Raw genomic sequence first — 23,061 nt, forward strand, 5'->3', positions numbered from 1 at the left:
TGCCGAGTTTGTGGGTATGTCTGTCTCTTAGAGCGCTGACAGCTAATTTTGGAACGCACCCTATACACATGGAGATGACCTGAGTTGCGTTCTGAAACTTTACTCGAGTTACTCAGGTATCATTGTTTCTCTGTTGATCTCATGCATTTGACACAGATACAATGACAACTGAGTCCACTCGAGTAGGATTTCAGAACGCGGCTATGGAGGTAGCATATGAGTAGCATCCCACGACCATTGATTAGAAAGTATATGAGGGGGCTTCCACGCCAACTCAGGGTGCGTTCCTAAATTAGCTGGCAGCGCTAAAAACTCCCTAGGACAGAGGCGAAGCTATTCACGAATTCGGGAGCGCCAGAGATAAAAGATTGTTGACAGCACCGGGGGCTAATATCGGTACGCACCCTCAGAAATGGTTGAGCGTAACATGTTTTTGTTACATCCAGGATTATTCCTATGTTAGTACAGCCCCTGAATATCTGGTTTCCCGAAAAATTACAACAAATTTTTAAGTCGTCGTTTACACCCATTAAATTTAAAAACCCATTTCAAAAACAGCCAAATGAATTTTTCTTTAAAACAAGAAACAATACTTTACTTTTCCCAAGTAAAACATTTTTCACACAGGATTCCGAGTGAAAGGACGTTTTTTTCCATTCTTCTTCTAATTGAAACAAGTCCTCAGTGTGTTTTAGGACTAGAGAAAGAATTTAAAAATTATTAATCAAAGCGGAGATGCGACATACGTCTTGCAGATACTGCTATCGCGCTTATAAAAGATTCAAAATATGCAGGTGAATATGCGATACACGGGATGTCGCGGCTTTTGAATTTCACAATGACGACGGTATGTTGCCGCCGTTATGCTCGCGATAGTTGTTGGTTTTTGAAGAAATTCTTTTAACGGCTTGGCCAATAACTTGGTAGATACATTGTTGATAATACGCGAAACGGGTATTACCCGTTAAAATAAAAAAATAAGGTGTGCCCCTCCGGCGGACACAATTTCGCCCTGTCCTGTGCCAACCGTATGGAAGCCATCTTGAAAATATACGACGCCTGCGTCATATCTTTGTTTACGTCAAATGCTTGCACAATTAAATTTCAACAATGCCGAATTGTTGTATTAAAACGTGTAAAAATTGGAGTGGAAATACGAAAAACAAACACATTTCGTTTCATGTATTTCCAAAAAAAAATGAATTACGAAAAAAGTGGATCGACACCTGTGGGTGCGAGAAGATCAACATTGCAAACGGTAATTGTTGAACAATTATTGCTGTTAACTCTGTGCTACTCAGAATTTCAATATATTTCTAATATTGTTTAAATTATATAGCTCGTGTTTGCTCAATTCATTTCGAGGAAAGTTGTTTCGACATAAGGTCGGAATTTTTACACGAAAATTATGCTTTATCAACTAGAAGGAGGTTACGTGGAGATGCATTCCCTACTAAATTTTTATCGGAATCGACTGAGATCAAGTAAGTTACACTGAATAGAAATCTAGAGTCATAAGATAAATGAGATTAATAACATATTCAATGAAACAGAACATATAGTTAACCATACCGTTATTATGTTTCCTTTTTCAACAAACATAGTAAACGTAGAACAGCTGATGTGCAGAATGTTTCCAGTGTCTGGAAGGATTCAGCAAAAAAAAGAAGAGTGTCCCTGGAATTTGTCACAATCAACAAAGAGAATTATGCCTCTACGTCAACATCTCATGCTAGCTCAACTGCCAATAACAACAAAAACAATAATAATAATAACAATAACAAAAATAATAGTACATTGGAAGAAACTTGTTCATCTCCAAGCACTTCGACAAGGAGTACAAATTTTTTGGAAAGTGATGAGACCCATGAAATTTCAGCTGAACCTACATATGTAACATCAGAATATGCACAACATGCATCACAGAAAGGTATCAGGTATGGAATCTGATAAATTTTCCTAATTTTTCCCAACATTTATATACGTATTCAAATCCAGAGGTTGAGATTATTAGGATCAGATGAGAAAATGATAAGTCTACAATTGTTTTCGTAAATGTGTAATGTTTTAGTGTTATACAACAAGAATGATACCACTTATTTGGTTTAGTTACTTTCTTATCTCAAGAAAAGAGTTATTTTACATGTATTTTGCATTGAGGATTTTAATTCCATGGTTGTCTAGAAGCTATGATTTTAAACACGAAGAGAAACGTGTCGATATTTACAAGCGTGTTTACTGATGGTGTATTAATTAAGACTATTTGCAAAACGCCCCATTTTCAATGTGAAATACCACAAACGCTTTTGTGTTGCAACATTAGTTTTGAATAATTTACTTCATTTCTTATAATTGAATTTGATATTTACAACTCTAAAAAACTTTAACTACTCTGATTAATATCGACATTATTTTCTTTATCAAATCTCAATAAAAATTTATCATATACCGGGTAATGAATATCGAAAAATGTAGTTGATATATTCAAATTTCTATTTCTCTAGATCTGTTGGAGTGCGAACTTCGGGCTGTAAAAACAGTAAATGTAAACATCTGAAAAGGTTAGTATCATATGTTCGTGAAGTGGTTCTTTATAAACCTTCATGATATTCAACTTCTTAATTTTACTTTTTTTCCAGCTATCAAAGTTGCATCGAAGAGAATATTAAGCTACAAGAAGAAATAAGAAAATTAAATCGCCAACTCTGTAACCAGTCAAAAGGTATTGAAGAACAAGTGAGAGAGAAAATTTATCAATTGCTCGATCCAATCTTCACTCCTGGGCAGATCAAAAGACTTTTGCGTCCAAATCAAACAAAAGTAATGTGGTCACTTGAAGATATAGCGTCGGCTATCGAATTTCGTTCCGTCAGTTCGAAAGCATACAAGTATTTGCTGAAGAAAAATTTTCCTCTACCTGGGTTGTCAACATTGAGGAAATGGGCAGCTAAAGGTGATCTGAATGAAGAAGTACTTAACGTTCATGAAGAAATAAGTACATGATCTTTCTAGTCAAGCAAAACTTTTTTTCACAGTGTTATTGTGTGACGTCTGTAATATAGACAAGTGTATATATGTGTGACAAAAGTGAAGAGCGAAGTATTGTAGAATGAACCATACCATCCGTTGATAGAATCAACCATCAGTTGATTCATCCACTCGTTCAGGACACCTGTACATGTACAATTCAGAAAATATATAATTATACCTATATCAGAATACCGCATATAATCACCCTGTATTCTTTATACATAATCCATCGCATATCTGTTCTCTAACTAATGTTAAAACATACAGCATATTGAAATAGATGGGAAGTTTGAAAAGAGCGTCGGTCTGCACAAAATGTAATGATAGATCAGGGAAAAAAGAAAATTTCATACCTACCTTTTCCTATATAAATGTAAAGTATTTATTAATCAATATAAATAATTATCTTCATTCTTATTAGCAAACGAGTTGTTTTTCAACGATAGAAATAATAACTATATACGGTTATCCTTCATCCACACATATTATATACTTATAGAAAATATAAAATTTTTTATATTCTTTAAATTTCAATGGATTCAATTCCGTGTTAATATTCTTAGAAATATATTATTAATACATATTTTCAATACTTGATGGTTATACTTTGTTGAATATTTTAATAAAAGTACCATGAGTAAACAGGGTGAAAACTATTTGTGAATAATTCGACATTTTAAAAATTGCATTAAATCATCAAGAATGCGATTGGTTGAAAATCCAAGATGGCCTTCATACGGTCGGGGCATGCGATTCATTCTTAGAAAGAGGTGCGCAGAGCATACCTTATTTTTTATTTTCTTACTATGTATATGGTCTAAACATCATGCTTTCCGTTGTCAGTGCGACCTGTGAGCACTGATCCGCCGCTTGTTTGAAAATTATTTATGGCTATAATAACGAACGAAATGCTGTGTTCTGAAATTCTTCAGAAACCACATTCGAAAGAATTTTTTCACAGGACCATGTCTTTAGTTTCCTAGATGACCATCAAATTTGAACATTCTTCATCGATTTTGCAAATTTGACTAACAAGGTGACGGCAAGGCTGAGGGGTACTCAAATTGGGATCGAATTTTGTGTGTAATTAATTCGCTATAGGAGTACCTATTTCTTAAAGCCGCAGAGCGCCGTGCTCCGCCATTGTCGAAAAAAAAATGTCCTCAAATTTAGGTCACTCTTTACTATAACTATTATCAATTTTTTTTACTACAATTTCGTAATAATTTATCATCTAATTTTTTACATTCCTAAATTTTTTTTCACTTTTAATCAAAGAAAACGAATTAGTTTTTACTTTTAAACAATTGAAACTTATTGATATAAATATAAGGTGTGATCTAAACTCGGAAATTTTTTGGAATGCGCGTTACAGTTTTCACAAATAAGTATTCCTTTCGAGTACTAATTACACGCAAAACCCTATCCCAATTTAAATACCATACAGTATTGCTGTCTCATTGTAATAAAAAAATGTTTCTCCGAGGAATTTTAGGGTAGCTAACATAGCATAAAAACATGACCAAACTCAGCAGTCAGGATTATGAATATTGCAGGACGCGTATAAAAAATCTGGGTCTTTACTCCCGTCCATTGCGACCTCGTTCTTGCATTATAAGAAGAAACAATTTCGACATTTCATTAGTTTTAGAGCATATCTTCTAGCCTTAGTACTTTAATAGATTGTTCTCTATTGGATTAGCTTGTTGTATAAATATTTAGTTTGTGATACGCATTATTTTTAGAGGACTTACCCAGCTAAACTGTAACAAAGTATTATGTTCCATGAATTTTTATGGCTTCATTTTATCCAAATCCTATTCTCCTTGTCTCCAACGAGATGAACCTGCACATACTAACCCTGATTTTCGGTTTCTACACCTTTTTTCCATTTCAGTTTAACGTCTTGAGATACAGTGCATATATGTAATGGGCATGTTTTGAATGTGAATCCTGTGGCACTGTAATAATTTCTGATGAAATTCTCCGGAAATTTTGAGCCTGTATATAAAATTAAAAAATATGTACAGTAAACTTTATTGGGAATAATTTCCGATGTATGATTCCGTAAACACCATTTAACTATCCTGGTTTCGAACCAGCTCACTTACAGCTTCCACTTAGACTCTATATGAGTGGCATTCATGCGGGGAGACAGATTAAATTACATAATTAATTGCGTATTTTGCTCAACAACACTGTCCTATGTCCTAATTTCTCTACTACGATTTTATCCTATAACTTTTGTTCTAAAGTGTAGTAATTGGCTGGAGTGCCTAATCAATGAGATACAAAGGGTTAAAGTTCACGCCAACTAACGGGCTCGCTTCGGTCACTGACATCGTTAGCTTCATTCACGGGGTGTTCCAAGTTCTAATGAAACAACATTCCTACCGTCTCAACAGATTCAACTCCAAAAGGCTCGGTAGATGAAAAAAGTGTTCTGCCATATGAATGTGTGAAACAACTTTTTAGGGATCAGTAAATATATCAGGCAAAGCCTCCTATAGTAAGAGATCTTGGCGAAAGCATTAAATTACCGATACTATGTCCGGAGGTCGTTAACATATGGATTGTAAGTGAGTTCTTAATCGAATCAATTAGCGGAGGATCAATCGCATGCGTTCGTCAATTAGCTTATTTGCTATACATTGATACAAAGTTTATCATTCTTTACTCCGCGGCTATATATTATATCTCATAACTTGATGCGTTCCCGGCTTGTATGACGAGATCAAACATTCTAGAGTTTTGTATGAAAATTTATAATTATTTGTACAAGTCCGGTCAACGTGATAACATACACTCTTCGATTCAATCGATAAATTCATTCATATTTTAGAATAAAATCGCCTTGCTTCACTGGGTATAACTGTCCGAAATGGTTGAATCTAAGCGAGAGATTCACAATTGTAGCTTCACAATATGAAGCTACTAAAAGCAATCTAAGTCATAAGTTGATTTATTTTGATAAAGCAGAGTCGTTGTTCTGTAACAGCTGGAATGGGTTTTCATCAAACAATCAATCTAAATGCGACTATGTGTAATCATTGCGTACCAGATTCAGGCTGCCAATCCTGGCGAACAAATTATATCTGACCATAAGAGAAACCATGAGTTCAGTGCGAAATTTTAGTTCCTTTACCAGTAGGACATTCATTTTAAAAAGAGACTAGTAAATTTACCAGGATTTGATATAAAATTTTCAAAGGCAACCCGAAACTGGAATGCTACGGGGAGTAAGAACTAATTCCAGGAATGTTGTTTCAACCCTGACCTGAATTTGAACTACAGTTTATTTCGAAAATCAGAAGGAAGCTTTCACAAATTTAAACTGGGATTAAGAACGAATGGAGTTCATATTACAAAACAGGAAAGATAAATGTGGACGATTTCATTAATGTTTGGTGAAAAATCTTGGTTGACATGAAGGTTTAAATATGCAATAGCTTCGCAAAGGAGACCTATGAAAAATAATAATAAAATCGTTGCTATTATACGTCCAGGTACGAAAATCTATGAGATGAACGTTTACAAATTCCGCAAAATATGATAAACTGTATGACAAAATATTGTGGCAGTTTGGTGACCACGAGGCATGGAATTGATCTATCGTTGTCGATAGATTGTATATGTAAGGAATAAAGTAATCTCACCCTATATATGATGAGAAATCCATCTGTTATCTGAATCAGTAGCAGTAGATGCGGAATTGTAATTAAAGCCACGTGTGGAATGCGTCTAGAATCACCCAGAATTCATTGCCTAGCCATCGTCACGTTAATGGCGAAGACGTCGAGGGTCTCAATATGATGGCGAGTGGGGGAAGACGCCGTCCGAGTAGTCATCGAGCTTTGAACAAAATCTAGGTCCTAGTTTCAGTAGAGGGTTTGTGACACGGAAATAAGCGTCGCGAACGTGCTCGGATTGCAGATTCGAAGACGGGCCGAATTTAAGTTCGAATCCGAGCGTTTGCAACGTAACGCAACGCCAGTTTTTCGCGCCAACCCGACACTCGTCGACGAGGAAGTCCTTTTTGGTGGTGCAGGACAATGATTTCAACATTGGTGAATTAGTTAGGAGCATGCGAGTCGACTACCTGTCGCAGCCATGGACGTTGCTGTTCTGCGTCCGGATAGCGATCTTTCTCTCCATCATGTGTCTCATCTCGAAACCGGCGGCAACCGTTATCACCCTTCAGGACATAGGTGAGTGCGTTCTTCCCCTATTTTCGGAACCACATTTTCATACTTGAATTCTTACAAATACAGTGACTATCATCCGGACATTTGAAGGAAATACGATTTACTATTGACCGTTACTAGCTAATACAACATTCCTTCTTTGATATAACTATGTAGAAAAAACACATATTTCACAATAGTTCAAGTGAGATAAGTGAGGCTGTAGTCGCACTTTTCACGCCTTGTATGTACAAAGTGACACTCGAATTCTATTCTTTATGACATTTGAAAGGGATTGGAACTCTAGACTTGATGGATGTCACCGGGATCCTGCAGGAACCTGCAGGAGTTAATGTATCCATAGGACGATGTGATTGGAGCAAGGGAGCATACGACATTTCAGCAGCGGAACTTCTAACAGTTAACACTGCAACGCTATTTCCAAATGAATTTCCTCAAGATTTTTCAATTCTCGTAGTAGCCAAGCAAAAACCAGGTGAATATAATAGAGGATATGCATTTGGAAATTTTGTAACCCTTTTTAACCGATTTCTCTTTAAATCGATAGGAAGCCCTACTTCCGCCATACTTACGATTTACAGTGAACTCGGCGACGAGCAACTCATGTTGTCTCTAGGAGACGACGTAACCCTTCGTTACGGTAATCTCGATGTCGAGACTGTTTCATTTGGCGTAAATGTTTCGAATGGAGAATGGCATCGTCTTGGATTCAGTATCAAAGGGGACGCCGTCACTTTGATTTTTGATTGTAGTCTTCAGATAACAAAAGAGTTACGTAGAAATCTTTCCATACCCATTAGTACATCTGGAATCATTATTGTTGGCCAACAATTGACAAACACAAATGTGTATACGGTAAGTACAAGCATTGCAGCCTCACGAGGGTGAAGCTTTTCACAAACGATGAGCGCATAGTAATTTTTCAGGGAGAGATTGAGCTTTTGAAGCTTGCTCCAAATCCAGATGCAGCCTACGAAATCTGTACAGTTTTTGCCCTGAATTGCGGATTCCAACATCGCCGTCAACCGGGTCGAACAATTTCGCACGACAGTCATATTCCCGATCGTATTTCTGGATTCTCCAGCTCTTCGGACTATCAGTCTAGATTTCACGGAAGTTCTCCTGTCGAAGAATTTCCGACTTCTAATCAGCAGTTCAGTCAATCTAGTGACACTGACGGTAGTAGCTTGGAGATATCTCCAAGTCAATTATACGGAGTCAACAGTGAACAGAACAATATGACGGAAAGGAGAGGATCGGCTATTTTACCAGCAGGAAGTTTCGGCCGACGAAATTCATCCGCATCTTATGATCGATCAATTAATCAAGAATACGAGGCGGAAACAGATGAAGACGATGACTACATTTATGCACCCACAGGGTCTAACACCGTAGGCGAGCCCCCAACTACAGTATCATCGCCAAATGATACGTTCGTGAGTTACATCAATGTTGCTAATACTTTCTCCACTCGATCTCCAAAAGGTATAACACTTCTTCTTTCAATCCAAGTAGACCGAAGTTGAGAAATCGACAACAGAAGAATACGATACCACCTATGGCGAGAGTAGAAATTCTGGTAGAACACCGCAATATTCACCGACCGAAAAATTCGACGTCTATGGTTACTACACCATTCCTGGACCACCAGGTCCTCGTGGTTATCCAGGGCCAGTTGGCGCACCTGGATTACCAGGGAAGAAGGGCGAACCTGGAAGAGACGGTCTTTTCGGGATGCAAGGTGCACCAGGACCTCCAGGACACGTTTTCATGATACCAATGAACCAACAAGGAAACGAAAAGGGGCCAGATTCGCAGCCCGAAGCCTTCCGGCAGATGTTGTCCCAGCACATGATGTCCATGCGTGGCACTGAAGGCCCGATGGGACTGACTGGTATCCCAGGGCCCGAGGGACCACCTGGTTCTCAGGGGCAAAAAGGTGAACCAGGATATATTGGAGAACCAGGGCTGCGAGGCGAAAGAGGCTTGCCTGGATCCCCCGGGAGGGAAGGACGACGCGGGCGTCCTGGACGGGACGGCGATAGAGGTCTTACTGGTCCCCCAGGAATGAGAGGAGAACAAGGTTTGCAAGGTCTACCTGGCCTTCCTGGAGATAAAGGTGAGAGAGGCTTCCAGGGTGGTAAGGGGGATCAAGGACTTCCAGGGCACGAAGGAATGCAGGGAGAGGATGGTACACCAGGCTTGCCAGGCTTACCTGGAGAATTGGTGAGTTATAGGTTATTATTTTACCAAGTTAAGTAATATAGTGACTTCCCTTAAACCGGGCAAAAGTCAATCCAGAATCGAAAGTCCGGTTTCTGAGATTCAACGACAATTTGTTTTCATGCTTGAAATCAAGGGTCCCAGAGGGTTTATCGGTCCGCGTGGATTTCCTGGACTGCCAGGGAACCCTGGGATTCCTGGTAGTGAAGGATCACCTGGGGCCAAAGGTAATACTGGCCCTGCTGGTCAGCCTGGACCACCAGGTCAGTCTGGACCGATGGGACCAGTAGGGGCTCCTGGTCCACAAGGAGTAATGGGGCCCACTGGACTAGTGGTAAGTGTACTAAAAACCATGACTCATGATGAAAAATAATGAGGTTCCTGTTTTGTATAGGGTCCTCATGGAAAATCCGGAATGCCTGGACTACCAGGAGCAGATGGTCCCCCTGGCCATCCTGGAAATCCAGGCATGCCAGGTCCCAAGGGCGAGCAAGGTCCTCAAGGTCCGCAAGGACCAGTAGGATTCCCGGGTAACCGAGGAGTAAAAGGTGACGAAGGCAAGAGAGGCGCAGTCGGCGATCGAGGGGACAAGGGAGAACGCGGTATGGAAGGTGAAAAGGGAGACTTAGGTACGAAAGGTGAGCCAGGACAATCTGGACCTCAAGGTATACCTGGCCTCGAGGGTCTCGAAGGTCCTAAAGGGTTTGAAGGACCACGAGGCGAAACAGGACAGCCTGGACCTCCCGGCGAAAAGGGTAAAATTGGAATACCCGGATTCGCTGGTTATCCTGGTAATGCTGGAGAGAAGGGGGACAAAGGGCAGGCGGGTAGGTCTGGACCAGCTGGAGATAAGGGTGAAAGGGTGAGTTTGTTAAAAGTTATAATATAAAATGTGTTTCCAGTTAATCAGAAATATCTCCAACGCTGCTAATTAATTTTCGTTACGAAGGTTGGCAATTTGATTTCACTGGTATAATGATTTCTTTTTGACACAGGGGAACACCGGAACGTCAGGCGAGCGGGGAGAAATGGGCCCCAGAGTAAGTTGATAAATGTTCAATACAGAATTTTATTGAGTTCAATTCCTGGGTTATTTGTGATACGACTGTCCCTATTTTCGCATAAGGGATTCCGTGGTGCTCGCGGTCGGCGGGGGTCTGAGGGATTACCTGGTCCCAAAGGGGATACCGGTCAACCAGGACCACCGGGAGTCCAGGGAGAATCTGGTCCTCCAGGTATGGAAGGACCCCGTGGATTCATTGGGCTTCCGGGTCAACAAGGTCTTAATGGCAAAGTTGGGATTCCTGGGGCACCTGGAGAACGTGGGTCTGCCGGAAAGTCCGGGCCACCGGGACCACCTGGTGCCCCCGGTGTTGTTGGGCCATCCGGCCCTTCTGGAGAACCTGGGCCGCCTGGAGAACCTGGAATTCCTGGAAGTCCAGGTTTACCAGGAGAGTCCGGAATGCCTGGCGAACAAGGCAAAGAAGGCCCACCTGGACCAATGGGGCCTACAGGGAAAGAAGGACCTCCAGGTCAAAGTGGACTACCTGGTTTTCCCGGGGAAAGGGGAATGAATGGCTTACCGGTGATTATATTTCAATAAATTCAATGGATACCATAGTTCAGAAGTAAATATCGATCCAATAATAATTTTCCTTCAAATCAATTAGAACTTTCTATTTTTTGTAATGAATCTCGATATCAATTTGTTAACAGGGTATACCAGGCTTGAAAGGAGAAATGGGACCTCTCGGACCACCTGGTACAACTGGTGATAAAGGTGCACAAGGTGAGCCTGGTAAAGATGGCCCACCTGGGTCAGAAGGACGGCAAGGTCCGAAAGGTCCACCTGGAGCAGTTGGCGTCAAAGGTGAAATGGTAGGTCTAGTGACTGTGAAGAGCATACAGTAGTTAAAAACAATAGATTTCATTATGACGATTTAATTGTTTAGGGCGAACCTGGTTTACCAGGACCAACTGGTCGAGATGGTTTACCAGGATTACGAGGTCTACCTGGCCCTCCCGGACCCGTTGGAGTTCCTGGTGAGGATGGAGATAAAGGAGATATTGGTCCTCCTGGTGAAAAAGGGTTCAAAGGTTCGCAAGGAGAAAGTGTGAGTTCACATATACATTTATTTTGGATTGCTAAACGTTTTAATGTGTTATAGTAAGCAATCGGACTCAGGGTCCGTCCATGGACGACTAACAACAAACAAAAAAAATGTCACCTAAATCTGCGTTGAAACATTGAGGATCATTCCTTGCAATTTTACGCTCAATTTGGATCAAATACAACTAAGCAACTAATTGTATTATATGTCCTTGAACTAGGGTCCAGCAGGTCCGCCTGGTATACAAGGAATGAGAGGGGAGCCTGGACCGGTGGGACCTTCCGGCGAAAAAGGACCTCCAGGAGAAATCGGAAGGCAAGGAAGTAAAGGCGAAGAAGGTCCTATGGGCGTTCCTGGCCCAGCAGGACCAATCGGATTGCAGGGTTTACCTGGACCAACAGGTATGAAAGGAGATATAGGAGACGATGGGCCCACAGGTCCAGTAGGGCCAGCTGGAACTCCTGGAGAACAAGGATCAAGAGGGCCGAAAGGAATTGAGGGTATTCAAGGACCTCCTGGTCTTGAGGGTCGCCAAGGCGACAAGGGAGAGTCGGGGACTCCTGGAGCTCCGGGCCCCCCCGGTATTGATGGAAAACCGGTAATATATTACACCAATATCACTAACCCTTGTTGCGAACATCCACCATTAAAAGTTCCAATCAAAAACGGAAACACTTGCATTCGAACGATAGAGCAAAAGTTATAAACTTATCTTAAAATATCTTAAAACTAAATATCTAACTTAAATTAATATCAAAAAACATTTCTTCCGGGTACGTTTATAGGGTGAACGAGGCGCGGTAGGGCCGAAGGGTGAAGAAGGCAAGGCTGGCCCAGCTGGACCACCAGGAGGACATGGAATCAATGGGCCTGAAGGCCCGAAAGGAAATGCAGGTGCACCAGGATTCCCAGGGCCACCAGGTGAGCCTGGCATAATGGGGCCAAAAGGAGAGCCTGGTAAAGACGGAGAGGAGGGTCGTCCTGGAGAAGCTGGAGCAACAGGTGAAATGGGATCACCCGGAAAAGAGGGAGAGCCAGGACCACCAGGCAAACCGGTAAGGTACAATTTTCGTCAATTGATTGGAAATGACAAGTCATGATCATGTTCGTCATTTGAAGGGTCCCGAAGGGCCAGCGGGAATGCAAGGCAACACAGGATTGCCGGGTGAAAAAGGAGATCTCGGACCACCAGGAGCCCCTGGTTTACAAGGACGGATTGGGCCACAAGGTGAGCCAGGGCCACAAGGGTCATCTGGACCTAGAGGACTGCCAGGTGCAGCCGGGGAGAATGGACCGCCAGGTTTGTCGGGAGCAGCCGGTCAGCCTGGTAAAATAGGAGCATCTGGTCCCAGGGGACCAAAAGGTGACCGCGGACGCCGAGGACCAAAAGGTCATCGTGGCGAACTCGGGCATATTGGAATTAAGGGGGACCAAGGTGAAAAGGGGGAAAGAGGTGCGAAAGGGCCGGTGGGACCGGAAGGTGCGAAGGGCGCTGTAGGTCCTCAAGGTTTGATGGGACCAAAAGGCAACGATGGTCCCCAAGGTTTGCCTGGCTTGGAAGGTCCTCCTGGATTAAAAGGCATGATGGGTGGGGATGGTATGAAAGGAGATGCAGGCCCACCAGGTCCCCCAGGACCGCCAGGACCCCCTGCAGAGCAACTAATGATTCCACCGGAGCTCTTTTTGCGAAGGGATGAATTGACGAGTCGAAAGCGACGAGACGTCGAACCAAAGTTAGTATCGACTCATTTTTTAAAACTATTTTTGGCAATCTAGCTTTGTTGTCACTGTGTGTTTTTCGGTAGGAATGACAAGGATGACGTCCAGGATAACATAAATAATCACAGCGAGGAAGAACTGGGGCCGAAATTTATCGATATGTACAGTTCGATATACACTATGCGGCAAGAATTAGATCGCATACGTAAACCAATGGGTACCAGAGAAAATCCAGTGAGGACATGCAAGGATCTGTTTTATGGACACCCTCAATTTTCAGATGGTATAGTTTGTATTAAAAAAAATAATTAGCATTCACCAGTAATGACATTATTGTTGAGACAAACCTTTTTTACAAATGTAAATAAGTTTGAAAACTCAAGAAAGCTAAGATAGCCGTTGTCACTCAAAAACACTCTTGATACTCAGGTTGGTATTGGATTGATCCAAATATCGGAATGCCGGATGATGCTGTATACGTTTACTGCAATATATCAGCTTCAGGCGAAACTTGTGTGTTTCCCGATATGCACAGCAGTCAAATGCCAAACATTCCATGGAGAAAGGAAAACGAACACGGCGACTGGTACTCAAATCTTCGCGGAGGTTTCAGAGTAAGATATAAATTAGTACTAACATTGTCAAAAACAGCATTGAATCAACAAATTATATCGAATACTCATCACTTTTCATCACCTTTCACAGATAACTTACGAGAGCATTGGCGTCGTCCAAATGAATTTTCTACGACTACTGAGCCAAGAAGCATATCAGAATTTCACCTACACATGCATAAACAGCGCTGGATGGTACAGTGTACCTGGATATAATCACGACTTAGCTCTGAAACTTCTTGGTGAAAATGAGGATAAGTTTTCCTACGGTGGAACACGTCCCAGCGTAATAGTTGACGGGTGTAAAACTCGCAAGAGTAAAAGTGAAACAGTGTTTGTAGTAGCAACTAAAAAACTAAAACAACTTCCGATAATTGATTTCTATCCAATTGATTACGGTTTACCTCATCAAGCCTTTGGTTTTTCAGTAGGCCCGGTATGTTTCAAATAACCACGAATATCGTCAAATGATACTAGGTATCACATGTTACTCACATATTACTAGAAAATTCCTAACTAGAGTAGCTGCATATCACAGATAAATGAATGGCTAACTAAACAGGATATGCCAATTAATATGTATTAGGTATGATGTGTATGCTTTTCTTCTGGTGTAAACTTTTAATACCAAATCAGTACTCAAAAACTCAGTGAATCGATCGGCATTAACTGATCTATATAAAATATAGGTTTACTTCGAAACCATTAGCATGAAGCTTGGCAGGAACATGAATGTGTAGATAAAACTATCATAATTGATTATTGAACACTTAAGGTCATAAAAATTCTTCCCGGATCCAACGATATACACCTTAACATTAATAGAATTATTGTGTTTTATGCAACTAGTACTTTCATCTGTAGATTAAATGTCGTGTAAGATATATCTGCTTGAGGTAAAGTCAAACTTATTTTCATTGAGACAATTCATACGACGTATGCTTCATCTTAAGCAATGATTTGGTAAATGTATTTTTCTGTCAGGCTAATCTCTAGCCAATTACATGGCAAAATCATCTTTATGGGTTGATGAAGATTCCTAAGATGCGCATAGTAATTGATTGACGTTCATTTTTACGAGTATGCTCGGCATCTTTAATCCTGAATCTCCTAAACATTAAACTCACCGAGAGAGAGAGAGAAAAATTTGAGATGTTGGGCTACCGTGTACTGAAGTGATGAGATTTTATGTACATAAGAGTGAATAACTGGTATTTAATAGTTTGTATGTACAGTGATTAAAATAGATATACTTAAGTTATAAGAGGTGCAAATTAATGTAAGAATTCTAAATGACAGTAATATTTTTTATTATACGCATGTAGTCTACCTTGTAGTTTGTCCGTGCTACTATATACACTCAGCTGTATCAGAAAATGCGATGTTTAGACATAATTGTACAGTACAGGTCTTATGAATATAATATAATTTATAGTGACGCATTCAGCAACTGAAGTAAATGTTATAACCTTCTTACCCGAAATTTTTTCCATGCTGTATTCAGCATATCAAATGCTTAGTTTTCATTAGCGTTTCGGTTTTCTATCGGTATTGGAAATTGACATGCTAACGAAACTACGAAAACATGGCTGAGTATTGTGCGCAACGAAAAGTTCATCAGTTTATCTACAATCAGTGCTCATTTGTTTGACTGCCATAATGTTTTTTTAAATTTTTACTTGCCACTTTATTTGAATGAATCTCAATAATGATATATTTAGGTGCTCACTAAAACTAGTTTCTTTTTTGACTACCAGATGTCGCGACCAAAGTGATCAGTTCCCAATTACAACGATTGAAAGCCTTTTATTGACATCATTGATTCCAATCAAAAAATTTCCGAGAAATTTGACAAGCGTTTTGGCATTATTTAAAAGGTTTAAGGAAATTCATGAAAATAGATTCATTTAACTACAAAAACTGAAAATTCGAATTTTTGAGAATTGACATTTTTCACATATTTTATCCAGAAAATTGTTTTAAATACACTTCGACAGAGCTTTCCATTGCGTTAGGCATAAAAATATGGTTAAAAACACAAAAAAAATTCTTTTGAAGAATTGGTTGAATCGGGGATCTTCAGCTTTTTTTGTATAAAAACGCTTTATGCAAATTGATTAGACGCGTACATCTGAGTACTAAATTTTCCAGCCACTATCACGGTGTAAAAAACTATTTTTAAAAGAGGACCCAAAAAGTCCAATCATTTACATCCTTTTCTTTATCAATTTTTCTAACCTTTTAATTCGTCCAGCCTCATGCTCTGGACTATCTTGAGTAACGTTCGTGGTATCTCCCAACAACAAGCTGCTTCCACTATGCCTAAATTGGTCCACTAATTGCATCTGTTCTGTTCTTCGTAGTCCCTGAGAAAGAAACGATTAGTTACTGTAATTTCTATAAATCGCCGACACCATTTCAAATTGCTGTGGGTCCCAGAAACTATTGAGCAAAAGTTAGTTAATACCTTCATATCGAGTATTTTCTGAAATTCTGCGGTTGGTAAATCAGGAAGCAGTTTCCTACACTGGTCCGCAAAGGCACTCGGAGATTCTGCAGGAGACATTACAACCTTCAATATCATCTCAGCTTTAGTCATACCCTTGACAACTACCTGTAATTAATAAAATTAAACATTTCAGCAAATGAGTAATTCTGTTTTCAAGATTGGTAAATTCGTTTTTATGAAATGGCTTCAGAAATAACTTTTTCTCGTCAAGTGAGGTGGATAAAGATTTTAAAAAAAAAATCACGAACCGCTGAAATATTCATGAAAAAATACCAAGGCTCGCAGAAAATTCAATGAGAACAATATCTCGAGCTCTAGTAATGATTTCGCATTCAGATGGTACACACCTTTGTGTATGTGGCAGGTGCTTTTCTTTGTATTTGATAACCAGTTGATGGTAAATCGAGTAGTGCTGTCTTGAGCATGTGAACATCTAGTAACAACTGTTCTGCCCCAACTGTGTTCAAAGGCTTACATTTATACAGCTGCTGCACTACTTTAGGAATGAATGAACTAGAAAGAAATAATCACATTGAATAATAGAACTTGAAGAGATAGAGAGAAAGAGGGATACAATGAGTAGTTCACCTCGCGAATTTAACACAAAGTTGTGTAAAATATTTTCTACAAGATGATAATCTTTCTCGAATAGAGGGAATATTCTGCCTAAGATGTGAAACGATAGTGCTGACGTAGGCACTTTGGTCTCCAACACTTTCAATGTGTATCCATTGTACCTGTAACAAAAATAATTATTCCATCTTATTGTATTAATAGCAGTATCTGAAATCTATTGCGATTGGGAACTATTCAAAACTGATATGAAACAACTTCTGATGAAATTACATCATTAAACGTAGCTTTGGAAATATTCACCTTGCTCATTGCAGTCAATGCGGATTCACAAGCAGACTCCAGATCTTGTACTAACAGCTGAATACAGTTGGATATAACACTTGAAAACAAAAGTACCAAGTTTTGTTTTATTGCAAATGGTAAAAAGTAATAGAACTGTTACGAATTTTTGCATTAAACGAAAATATACCTGTGAAATATATCTTGTTCCTGTGACAAATTAATCTTCTCCGAAAACTGTGCATCTGTCTTTTCTCTCAGCTTTTCTTCTAGTTGTTGGGTTGTCTCGAGACAATATTCCGCTGTTGTCAGAATACTGATGGGATAGATGTGCTATATTTATTTGAACAAGCACTTGTGCTTGAACTTACAAAAGCAACAAATATTCAGGTACTGTTAATTGATAATAAGGAATTCAACTTTACCAGCAAATCCGAGATTGTTCCTCCTTACTAAATCTAGTAGCTTCACCTTCTTTCAGAAAGCTTTGGAAATTTTGTATAAGACCGGCTGTTGACAGGTCTCGAAGATCGCGTGTTATGTTACTCATACTGGTCCCAATACTAGCACCACTGCCAATTCTACAAAAGAATACATGCCATTTCTCAGGAAAAAGAAAATATGCTTGAAAACAAATGTTTTATCATGGATTTTCAATTTAGGTAAGCTTTTAACAAATACCCATTCTTTTAAGTTGCCAAGTTTCTCAAAGATCATTTATGTCACTTACTTTGGTAAATTATTCTGCAACAGTTTCAATGCATATTCTCGAAGATACTTTTGGAAAATGGAAGTCAGATTAAGCATGATAAAGCCTGTACTAAGTTGTGTACATTGTATCATACACTTTTTGTAAAACACAAAAAGATCTGCACATGAAGATAACACACTACTCGGCCCCTCCACTCCATCGAGCTCTTTTGCTCCGGGAGGTTGCAATTTACAATCATTTAAAAATTTGTCCATCAAGTCTGCCAAATTTCTATCCAGACTTTCTATATAAATATTCAGGTATGGTTCAAAACACTTTCCAATTAAACGAGTGAACAAAGATGTGTTAGATTTTTCTGGCTCTCCTTGCTCGGTATACCCTTCCTCAAAGGGGTTTTTAGCCTCTTCATTTTCTTCGAAAGGATTTGTGGTTTTTTTTTCAGAGAGTGTGTCAGAATTTTCCAGCGTAAGTCCGGCAAACCTTTTAGCTAATAAATTTTCAAAACTTGTAGTCCTCTGTATTGCGTAAAGAAGAAGTTTGACATCAATTTCATGTCGCCTTCGCTCCATAAGTTTGCTCAAGTCTTCTCGCGTCATATGACAGAACTGCACAGCAATCCTTTCAGAGACTTCCCAGTTTTGAGGAAATATTGAACCAAACTTGCTCTCAAATTCTAATAAATGTTTTTTTATCCAAGCATATCGTCTGTCAATTTTATCCAACCAAGCTGAATCTTGATTCTCATCGAACAAGTGAGAGTACTCTTGTAATTGCATGGCAATAAACCAGCTCAGCAGATCTTTCCTTAACAAATCGAATATAATAAATATTAAACTCTTAATGGCTTAGAAAATAATCATTTCATTATCATGAAAGTGATGAAAATGACTGAATGATAATCAATAAAATTTAGCTTACTTCACTCTAGGATCTAAGACTGACATAACAAGACACCCTTCGCTTAGTTGAGCAAAGTGTTTGGGATTCTGACCAGAAAATGCTTCTCGAAAATCGGCAGTTATTTGTTCAGCCAACTCGACTTGAATCTGTTTCACCTACATTGGTAAATTAGTTTTGATCAATTAATTCTGGTCTAAATTATAACTAGAATATAATGTTTAATAATCAACTATGAATTAGTGAACTAAAAAAGATAAAACATTGGAGACGAAACATATAATTGAAGTTAAAATTAAGTCTTACCTGATCAGAAAGCTGTTTAATTTGAGGAATATCCATGTAATTACTAAAATGTTGCATAACTTCCATAATAGCTTGAAGAGGCATGACTATCTCCCCATATTGTTTTTTCTGCGTTAGAGCTCTGAAAATATCATACATCTTACTCCAATATAGTCTTAGGGCCTTGGGTAAATTATTTATACAAAACAGAAATTCTACGCACTTCAAACTATCTACACCTCCGACCAACATGTGTAAATGATTCAAAGCAGTGATAGATGATGTTAAATTCCTCTTAGCAAAGTCCAGTTGTTTTATATCTCGAGTAATTTCCTTAACAGTTTCTTCAGATTGCTCTGCCTTATCCTTTATGTCCTTAATATGGACGAATAACTGTCTGATCACTTTATGAGCATCTTCCAACGCAACACGGCCATCCTGCCCGACATTAGTTTGCCCCCTGACAACTGATCGAATTTCCTGATCAATGGAACAAATTTTGAATTCCATTTTACTTATCACATCATCTATGTTGGATAACGATTGCTCAGTGGGAAACAAGGAATTTATGTAATCCACAGCATTGAAGTTTGGCTGATCCAAGGGATCGGTACTCGGTAAAACCTGAAAGACAATTTACATGTGAAATAACCCCGCCTCACTTCGGCACATACTGTATTCATTTTCATGACATTGCTTGTTGATAGTTGCAATAGTTGAGTCGAAAAGAAAGAGAAATACCAATGTCAGAGAATAGGGCATATTATTCATGTTTTCGGCATCAGTGCTATTAGTCGTCATGAAAATTTAACCTAAAACCTAACCTGTTCGATAACGGTTTGAACATCAGAAGGATATATGTACGTTGTGGATTGTAATTCCTCAAATTCATCGTCTTGCCGGGATGCCATTTTTTTTTTTTTAATTGTCACACAGGACAAAAAATTTTCGCGGTTTCTATTGGAATGAATTACTAATTGGTAGCATCTGTCAAACCGCGATAAGTCACAGACTTCTGGAATTACAGGGCGCAGCCATGACTATACCTGACTAACGTCATTCAAGTATACTTGTTAAGGTCCCGTTAAGTTGCGATAGGTCTGGCACTTAGGACGGAACTTGGACGGAACGTTCGATTATGTCTGTTGAAACAGTTTTGAAAACAGCTTTTCGACCAATCACAATTGTTATTTGGCAGGAAAACGTTCTACAACCGTTAGCTAACTGTGGCCACGTTTAAGCGCGAAATTCATTCGATTCCATTAGCCATAAGCATAATGCGGAAGCATTCCGCATGCAGTATGCGAAAATTCGTATTTCCTATTCCTAGGTAATAGCTAAAAAATCTCTAGTACCGTATATATCAATCTCAATCAATATCAATCAGATATGTGTCATTTATTCAGAAAACAAGATATTTATTCATAAATTTACAAGCATATACCACATGTTCGTAGGATGTAGCATACTAAGCATTCTAAGACTGCATCTTGACAATAAAATACGCAGAATAGAATATCTTTCGACTTCATAGTAGAAAACTGTGTATAGTTTGCTAAAAATTTCGACTTTGATTATGAAAGCTATTCTGCGTCATTTTTTCCCGTGCTGTTCGGAATTTTTCGTCTCAACCTAGATCTTCTTGTCTTTAAACTGATTATCAAACTACCTGTGGTCCAAGATTACACTTGACGGATACTTGTTTTGCTTCAAACAATGCTCCACTGTTGCAAAGACGGCTAAGAGTCTTCTATCCATAGCATTCAAGTGAGCATCTGTGATCAGAGGAGAAACACCAGCTAATCTTGCTTCATGCTCCAAAAGTTGTCTTAAGGATTTGCTCAAAGCACCACTACTTAGTAGTTTTAGTCGATTCCACGTTGTATTATGAATGCTATAAAATGCCAATAATCAAATTTTTATTCTCAATATTGGTAAAACTTGATCAAAGGTATGGAATTATTACGCAGATGACTTACAGGCAGCACTGATACAGAGGTGCTAATATGTCAAAATGATCGACATCTGGATCCCCCAAACTTTTTCCATTATCAATAAGCAGAACCGCCGGATTATGAATGTTAGCTTCAATGAGCTCATAGTGATGACGATCCCCATTATCCATGAGAAAATCAAATATTGCTGTATCCACTAAATCTAGCAATCTGCTAGAAGATTTAACTGAATAGGTTTTTGTCCTCTTGACCTGAACATGGAAATTGAAAACATTTGTTGATAAACGACAATCTTTCATATATGCTTTTCAAAAGAATCAATGAAACACAAAGGAGACTCCCAGAGGAGGACTAGCCTTATCACAATAGTTGTCATCCATCTCCCATGCAGCAGCTTTGTTTCTTTTGTAAGTTCGTTGCCAAGGATGACGATGTTTGGAAAGTTGGAAGTCATTTGGCAACCATAGAATCAGTGCACCTTCTAACAAATCATCTGTGCCACAAATTGGATCTTCAGGTGAACAGTAATGACATACTCCATAGAAACAAATATTGTTCCCTTCCTGGTACATGGTATTGAGTAACTCGGTTGATGCCTGTTTTCTTATCTCCTCACCAAGTTTCACTGGATAAATAGAATAACAAAGATGCAACTGCGCCTTTCTGTCTTTTGAAAAGTGCTGGAAATAAAATTCACTTACATTTTCGTATGACACAAATAGGGACCCGTCTGAAAGACAATAGAGAAGACAAGTGGAAAGCAACAACTTCCGCATTGTGCCTGTCCTTTCCATGATATACTGGACCTTTTATTAGTGTATCTCTGGTATACCACATTGGCTTGAACAATGCTTTGATTCCATGATTTAGAGTAAGCATCAGTTTTAGTTGAGTTCCCATTAATGCATTTTCTGCCTTTGTGATTTTGGAAGTTCTTAGAGCATGTAAAATGGTCCCAAGTTCAGGAGCTATAGGTGGAATTATGTGATCGGCGTCTGGCCACTATAAAATTATAAATTTTGTGCAATGGTCAGCGAAAGAATATTTTATATACATCCTTAATCAGCGATTGCTTGCATCAAAAGATTTTATACACTGTGCATCAAAAGAGTTTCGTGGTATTCAAATGTAAGCCGTACAATCTGAATATTTAAATACACACATAGCAGCTCACAAGCAAAATACTAACATTACTTTGAGGTATAATCCAAATGTCCTCCTGTACATTTGGCATTATCTTCAGCTCTGCTAATAATCGATCCAAAAGTAAAATATGGTTGGCATTTGGCGTGAAGTACATGGACGACAGCGTTTTAATTTCTGCTTTAATTCTCTTTTCTGCATTAATTGACGAGTTACGGACATTGGAAACCTTTTTAATTTTCATCTTTGTAACAGTGGGTCCCTCTTCGTGTGATTTGTTAATATCAGAGTCTTCTGGATATTTAGTATTATGCTTATGAGGAGAGTCTTCAATTATCATTCGTACAAAATATACGTTTACTGTCAAAACAAGCAGCAAAAGCCCACCGAGAGCAATGAGAGCGCAGCGTCGACCAATCATCTGTAGGTGAAAAAGAAAATACTTCAAGGCTGTATGAATTTATTGTAGATCATAACCTCAAAATTCTCACAGCATTCTAAATCAAATTAAGACATTTCCATAGAACACGAAGTAAAAGTATTACCTTATAATAATTAATCACAACTTTATCGTTATCTATAAAAGCGTATTGGCTTCATCATTCAAGAATTCAACTTAACAAACTCATAATATCCACAAGATTTTTGGCGGCACTTGGGTGCCGCCATTTTTTTATTAGGGAAGTTTTAATTAATATATTGCAACCCATTTAAAAAGATTCAAATCCATATTGTTTCTATCCCATTTCCATCTTCTTCTTTCTTCGCTTTTTAATTTTTTACGATATTATCCAAATAACCCA

General features: G+C 39.0%; 4 protein-coding genes across 8 annotated transcripts; 2 read left to right on the forward strand and 2 right to left on the reverse strand.

The window, feature by feature from the left end:
* The first annotated feature begins 972 nt into the window (after positions 1-972).
* LOC124404587 (myosin-G heavy chain-like) lies at positions 973-3,012 on the forward strand. Its single transcript, XM_046878853.1, has 5 exons — positions 973-1,258; positions 1,340-1,484; positions 1,605-1,937; positions 2,505-2,561; positions 2,640-3,012. The coding sequence occupies exons 1-5, from the start codon at positions 1,111-1,113 to the stop codon at positions 3,001-3,003; spliced, it is 1,047 nt and encodes a 348-aa protein (XP_046734809.1). The 5' UTR covers positions 973-1,110; the 3' UTR covers positions 3,004-3,012.
* A 3,920-nt stretch (positions 3,013-6,932) lies between these two features.
* On the forward strand, positions 6,933-15,501 carry LOC124404582 (collagen alpha-1(XI) chain-like). Of its 2 annotated transcripts, none has more exons than XM_046878837.1 (17): positions 6,933-7,238; positions 7,507-7,710; positions 7,783-8,090; positions 8,162-8,671; positions 8,751-9,461; positions 9,595-9,792; positions 9,853-10,320; positions 10,454-10,498; positions 10,585-11,043; positions 11,175-11,336; positions 11,411-11,572; positions 11,790-12,167; positions 12,355-12,624; positions 12,689-13,302; positions 13,375-13,571; positions 13,718-13,902; positions 13,994-15,501. In XM_046878837.1, the coding sequence occupies exons 1-17, from the start codon at positions 7,115-7,117 to the stop codon at positions 14,351-14,353; spliced, it is 5,355 nt and encodes a 1,784-aa protein (XP_046734793.1). In that variant the 5' UTR covers positions 6,933-7,114; the 3' UTR covers positions 14,354-15,501. The 2 variants fall into 2 exon arrangements, with proteins under 2 accessions (XP_046734793.1, XP_046734794.1); XM_046878838.1 differs by having other exon boundaries at positions 7,522-7,710.
* Positions 15,192-20,205, reverse strand: LOC124404583 (vacuolar protein sorting-associated protein 53 homolog). Of its 3 annotated transcripts, none has more exons than XR_006929020.1 (13): positions 19,985-20,205; positions 19,384-19,784; positions 19,182-19,302; positions 18,897-19,033; positions 17,997-18,782; positions 17,692-17,847; positions 17,457-17,582; positions 17,288-17,366; positions 17,000-17,148; positions 16,759-16,924; positions 16,370-16,516; positions 16,042-16,268; positions 15,192-15,468 (listed from the first exon to the last, which is right to left on the reverse strand). XR_006929020.1 is itself a non-coding variant. In XM_046878840.1 (13 exons), exons 1-13 carry the CDS (start codon positions 20,069-20,071, stop codon positions 15,419-15,421), a joined length of 2,541 nt encoding a protein of 846 aa, XP_046734796.1. In that variant the 5' UTR covers positions 20,072-20,205; the 3' UTR covers positions 15,192-15,418. The 3 variants fall into 3 exon arrangements, 2 of the variants coding, with proteins under 2 accessions (XP_046734796.1, XP_046734797.1); XM_046878840.1 differs by having other exon boundaries at positions 16,133-16,268; XM_046878841.1 differs by lacking the exon at positions 19,985-20,205 and having other exon boundaries at positions 16,133-16,268; positions 19,566-19,703.
* A 392-nt stretch (positions 20,206-20,597) lies between these two features.
* LOC124404585 (glycosaminoglycan xylosylkinase) lies at positions 20,598-22,983 on the reverse strand. Of its 2 annotated transcripts, none has more exons than XM_046878847.1 (6): positions 22,832-22,983; positions 22,305-22,681; positions 21,817-22,117; positions 21,472-21,740; positions 21,140-21,366; positions 20,598-21,054 (listed from the first exon to the last, which is right to left on the reverse strand). In XM_046878847.1, the coding sequence occupies exons 2-6, from the start codon at positions 22,677-22,679 to the stop codon at positions 20,826-20,828; spliced, it is 1,401 nt and encodes a 466-aa protein (XP_046734803.1). In that variant the 5' UTR covers positions 22,680-22,681; positions 22,832-22,983; the 3' UTR covers positions 20,598-20,825. The 2 variants fall into 2 exon arrangements, with proteins under 2 accessions (XP_046734803.1, XP_046734805.1); XM_046878849.1 differs by having other exon boundaries at positions 22,305-22,679; positions 22,804-22,976.
* Positions 22,984-23,061: the final 78 nt, after the last annotated feature.

This window comes from Diprion similis, chromosome 3 (genome assembly GCF_021155765.1).
Source record: "Diprion similis isolate iyDipSimi1 chromosome 3, iyDipSimi1.1, whole genome shotgun sequence".
NCBI lineage: Eukaryota > Metazoa > Arthropoda > Insecta > Hymenoptera > Diprionidae > Diprion > Diprion similis.

What these genes read in the sequence shown, in the direction of transcription:
- LOC124404587 (XM_046878853.1), top strand. Translation starts at nt 1,111, where the DNA reads ATGCCGAATTGTTGTATTAAAACGTGTAAAAATTGGAGTGGAAATACG. An exon ending in TCGGAATCGACTGAGATCAA is followed by an intron (nt 1,485 to 1,604) that starts GTAAGTTACACT and finishes CAACAAACATAG; the next exon opens with TAAACGTAGAACAGCTGATG. An exon ending in AAATGTAAACATCTGAAAAG is followed by an intron (nt 2,562 to 2,639) that starts GTTAGTATCATA and finishes CTTTTTTTCCAG; the next exon opens with CTATCAAAGTTGCATCGAAG.
- LOC124404582 (XM_046878837.1), top strand. Translation starts at nt 7,115, where the DNA reads ATGCGAGTCGACTACCTGTCGCAGCCATGGACGTTGCTGTTCTGCGTC. An exon ending in CATCGCCAAATGATACGTTC is followed by an intron (nt 8,672 to 8,750) that starts GTGAGTTACATC and finishes CAATCCAAGTAG; the next exon opens with ACCGAAGTTGAGAAATCGAC. An exon ending in CGACGAGACGTCGAACCAAA is followed by an intron (nt 13,303 to 13,374) that starts GTTAGTATCGAC and finishes GTTTTTCGGTAG; the next exon opens with GAATGACAAGGATGACGTCC.
- LOC124404583 (XM_046878840.1), bottom strand. Translation starts at nt 20,071, where the DNA reads ATGGCATCCCGGCAAGACGATGAATTTGAGGAATTACAATCCACAACG. An exon ending in GGAGGTGTAGATAGTTTGAA is followed by an intron (nt 19,303 to 19,383) that starts GTGCGTAGAATT and finishes TGATATTTTCAG; the next exon opens with AGCTCTAACGCAGAAAAAAC. An exon ending in ACGAATTAAAAGGTTAGAAA is followed by an intron (nt 15,469 to 16,132) that starts AATTGATAAAGA and finishes TAGTTTCGTTAG; the next exon opens with CATGTCAATTTCCAATACCG.
- LOC124404585 (XM_046878847.1), bottom strand. Translation starts at nt 22,679, where the DNA reads ATGATTGGTCGACGCTGCGCTCTCATTGCTCTCGGTGGGCTTTTGCTG. An exon ending in ATGACAACTATTGTGATAAG is followed by an intron (nt 21,367 to 21,471) that starts GCTAGTCCTCCT and finishes TTCCATGTTCAG; the next exon opens with GTCAAGAGGACAAAAACCTA. An exon ending in CCTCTGTATCAGTGCTGCCT is followed by an intron (nt 21,055 to 21,139) that starts GTAAGTCATCTG and finishes GGCATTTTATAG; the next exon opens with CATTCATAATACAACGTGGA.